Below are 4,387 nucleotides of genomic sequence, written 5' to 3' on the forward strand. Positions count from 1 at the left end.
ATGTATTATTTAGAAAGGAGCCTACTTTGAAGGCGATACAATAAATTTGAATGAATAATAACTATTTTGTGTTTTATTGACCAATTCCCGGTACTTTTTTGACAGAATGTATACTCGCCCACAGGAACAAGGTATTTTATATATTCCTGCGGAGCTGAGTGGAGGTCTTTGATCTTTAGGATTTTTTAAGATTTGTCCTATCTTTTTGGGTGGTTTAAAGATAGTTCGGATATTGTGTTTGTTTAATATCCTGTCAATCCGATCCGTTGTTCCTCTGACATATGAGAGAATGAACAGAATCTTATCATCTGGTTGTGTGTCAGAGACCGTTGTCTTGTTTGCATGTTTATTGATAGTTTTAATTATGCCTTTTTTGTTGTGCCAGTTTTTCTGTAAGGCTAGTTTTAAGTGGTTGAATTCTGTCTGTAGATGTTCTTTGTCAGAGATGGAGAAAGCTCTATGTACAAGTGAGTTGATTGCAGACTGTTTCTGTAATGGGTGGTGGCATGTAGGTATCTATCTGTGTGTGTTGGTTTTCTGTACACTTGATGGCCTAAGGTACTGTCAGCTTTCTTAGAGACAAGAACATCTAGGAAGGGGGAATTTTCCGTTTTCCTCTATAGTGAAGTGGATATTTGGGTGTTGATTGTTGAGGAAAATAAGGAATTCACGGAGTTCGGCTCTGCTGTATCTCCATATCACGAGTGTGTCGTCTACATAACGGAACCAAACTTCTGGTTTCTTAGCTGTTTTCCTGAGGGCCTCTTTTTCAAAATGCTTCATGAAGATGTTGGCAATTACAGGAGAAATAGGAGAGCCCATTGCTGCTCCTGAAGTTTGTTCATAAAATTGATTGTTATAGGAGAAGTAAGTGGTTGTTAAACAGTGCTCTATTACTGAGAGTCGGAGGGGACTTTATGTGAAGTCTTTATTATGTTGTCTTTTATTGGAACTTGTGTGAAAAGGGATTCTACGTCGAAACTTACAAGCAAGTTTGTGGGATGTAGTCGGATTTTTTGAATCTTTTTTAAAAAGATCTTTTTTTATAAAGTCCGTTGAGTTGGTTATGTGTGATTCGGATTTTCCAGTAAGGGGTTGTAGTGTTTGTGTCAGGAAGCGGGATGAATTGTATGTCGGGGAGTGTATGGCGCTGACAATCGGTCTGAGGGAGATGTTTGGTTTGTGTACTTTTGATAGTCCGTATAGTCTTGGTGGAACAGGATTTGAGGGTTTTAATGTTGATTTGGTTTTATTGGGAATGTTACTTTTCTCCACTAAGATCTTGGTGTTTTGTGCGATTGTATTAATTGAATCTTTGTCAAGCTTTTTGTATGCTTTGTATGCTTTGTCCAAAAGAAGATTCTTCGTCTTTTTCTTATAGTTCGATATGTTCATGACTACTGCCTTTGTTGGCTGGAAGCACGATGATGTCTGTGTTCCTGTTAAGATCTCTTGGAGAGCCAATCGCTCTTGTCTAGTAATGTTAGGTGGAAGGGGTTTGGTTTTGGAAAGGATATTGGTTACCGGATATTATCTGCTTGTTCTGGAAGTCGGTAGATGGTTGACTCTATTTGGCTGATAATCTGTTCCTTTGGAATCTTTCTAGGTGCCACTGCGAAGTTAGGACCTTTGGCAAGCGCAGATCTAGTGTCTTGAGACAAGTCTTTGTTCGATAGATTCTTGACGTTAAGTAGAGAGGATTGTGGATTTTTGTGAGGGACAAGGTTTATGTATATCTGTTTCTGTCTTTCAGAAGATTGTGTATACGTCTTCATAGCTTGTTCGTATGTAATACGATCTAGGGTTTGCCAGATAGGAACAGATGGAGTTTAAAGGTTTTATGGGAGATCTGGGCTATTTGTGACTTAGTGAAGTGGATGCGTTCTTTGGTGAGGATGAGGTTAGTTTTATAAAGGATTAGAATATTAACTTTAATGATATTCCTATAAAAGATATCAAGAACTGGCGTAAAGTTAAATCCCATTTCTTTATACCATGCCAAATTAAATAAATAATGAATATTAATCTAATATGTATCATTTGTAAAGGAATTGATATCAACAACTGCGGCGCCAAGTTAAATTCTACTATCAAAATAAAAAGTAAAACCCAAGTGATACTCTCTTTATTATTATTTACTTAATCCAAATGGTACTATCTTTAATTTTTATGAAATAAAACCTAATTATACGTATATCTTGTTGAAGGATCTTCCTATTCCAATCTAAATGGTTTAAATTAAATTATTCTTAAATGAAATTATTATATCACAATTCATTCAAAGCCATTTTCTCTTCCAACTGAAGTAGTGGTTATTTAATTCTCCTTTAAAATATTATACAAAACATTATCACAAAATTGCATTACCTTGATCAATTCAAGTGTCATTACAAAAAATTAAAGAGTTAACCGTATAAAACAAAAAAATTTAATTTAAATAGGAAAATTTTTTATGTAAAAACATTTGGCGCTACTAGATCTCGATATAATAATGTAATAGTAAAATATGAATGTAATATTAAGAAAAATAAGAAAAATAAAAATGTAATACTTAGAGAATGTAATATTCCGAAAAATAACTTAAATAATAAGTATTTTAATATAAAAATTAGAATTATATAAAAAAATATAAATATTTAAAGAAATAATAGAAATAAGAAGCATTCCCAATGAGAGTTAAAGAGTATCTAGCCTGTGTATATGTACGATTGAGTTATAGAATCGCGCAAATTATGAACCTTGTAAATATTATTAAATTTAAGTCTAAAAGAAAATAAATTTCGATTTGTAAGACATGCGTTATAAAAGAGAAATAAATAGTAAACTTTATTCTTATTTAATGTAAAGAAATCAGATTCGTTCCAATATTTTAGACGACTATTGATCGTGTCAAAAACAAATTCTGCAGGATAGTCATTATTCAGTAATATACAAATAACGAACTTAATATTTTTATAATGAAATTTTGGACCTAAGAGTAACATAGTTCTATCCAATATACCCTTTATGACACCTTTTTTATGAGAAATAGGGTGTGAAAATAAATATTGTAGTTCAAGTACCGTCCAGAGAATGTTGGATACCAATCTAACTCTAAACTGTTATTGTTGCTAATAACTATTACATCTAAAAAATGCATAATAATTGCAAATTTTAATACCTTAATGTTTACTGTGTGACCTCTTACTTTGAGAATAATTCATATCTAACAAGAAGTAGCACGTCATCGTACACGAACGTGTATTTAAAAAAATGTATAATCTTTATATTTAATTTTAACATTTCTATTTTTTAAGTTTTAATATGTTCAATAAAGCTTCAAGATATGCTTCATGTTACGTAATGATAAGTCATTTAAATTGTTTACAACTATCACTCTAATAAGACTTTTTCTAAAAATATCAGATTAACAATGTTGCATCTTTGCCAAATTGCGAATGACTTAAGCATTATGGACATGTGAGCTAATTATATTTGTATCATTCTTGCTGAGGAAGACTCCAAAGAGAGTCGAACCGTTCAAAATGAAGAAGACATCACTCCAATATCTGATTATTGATTGTTCACTAAATAATTGCGCCATTTATCGTTGCTGACTCTCATTAGCTTACTATATTTATCTTTTTGTATTGTTTATTACATTTTATATATAACTCAAATTTAATCTCCATGATCGTCAAAGGGAATGTTCAAGCTTTAATTTGAATTTTCTGTGATTCATCTCGATACAATAATTATTCATTGAGTTATTGTTATTTGAAGATATTAAAAATTTGTGCTAAAATTTTAGTGGCCCGTTTTTTTTGCCGGTGAGTATATATATATAAATACATTTTAACATATTATTAGACGTGCAAACTCGGATTAAAGCTTCTCTTTCTGAAAACAATAAACAGTTGTTATTATAATTTAATAAATAAACTAATCACAAAGGCATATTAACCCAAGTAGAACAAAAACGTTGAAAAATGTTAAAAGAATGTTTTTCCGTAACGTTGAGTAATATTTTGTACATTACAAATAAACATTTTTAATACATTATAAGTGTCCATGTAGGAAACATTAGGAATAACGATTAATTAAAAGTTTATAAAACTAGTATAAAAACTAATATAAAATGTTTTTTTTTTACTGTGAAAGAACCATTTTAAAATCTACAAGTTTAGTTATCGTTTTTACAATATCTATATAACTCATTTTTATAATAGGTCCCGGACGTTTGTTCACTGAAAAAAATGCTTGTAATTTTAAAAGTTGTAATTTTAACATGTAGGGGAGATCGGGGCAAGTTGTTACACAATATAAGTTATTATATTTAGTTTTTTAATTGCCACAAGTAGCAGCCATGGGCGTCTATAAGATTTTTGCAAGAAGAAGCATGATTCAA

General features: G+C 31.1%; 1 protein-coding gene across 1 annotated transcript; it reads right to left on the bottom strand.

Moving 5' to 3' along the window:
• Positions 1-573: 573 nt before the first annotated feature.
• On the bottom strand, positions 574-1,775 carry LOC108756075. The gene is made up of 3 exons (XM_018499638.1): positions 1,525-1,775; positions 987-1,474; positions 574-896 (listed from the first exon to the last, which is right to left on the bottom strand). The coding sequence occupies exons 1-3, from the start codon at positions 1,773-1,775 to the stop codon at positions 574-576; spliced, it is 1,062 nt and encodes a 353-aa protein (XP_018355140.1).
• Positions 1,776-4,387: the final 2,612 nt, after the last annotated feature.

This window comes from Trachymyrmex septentrionalis, unplaced genomic scaffold, assembly GCF_001594115.1.
Source record: "Trachymyrmex septentrionalis isolate Tsep2-gDNA-1 unplaced genomic scaffold, Tsep1.0 scaffold93, whole genome shotgun sequence".
Lineage (NCBI taxonomy): Eukaryota > Metazoa > Arthropoda > Insecta > Hymenoptera > Formicidae > Trachymyrmex > Trachymyrmex septentrionalis.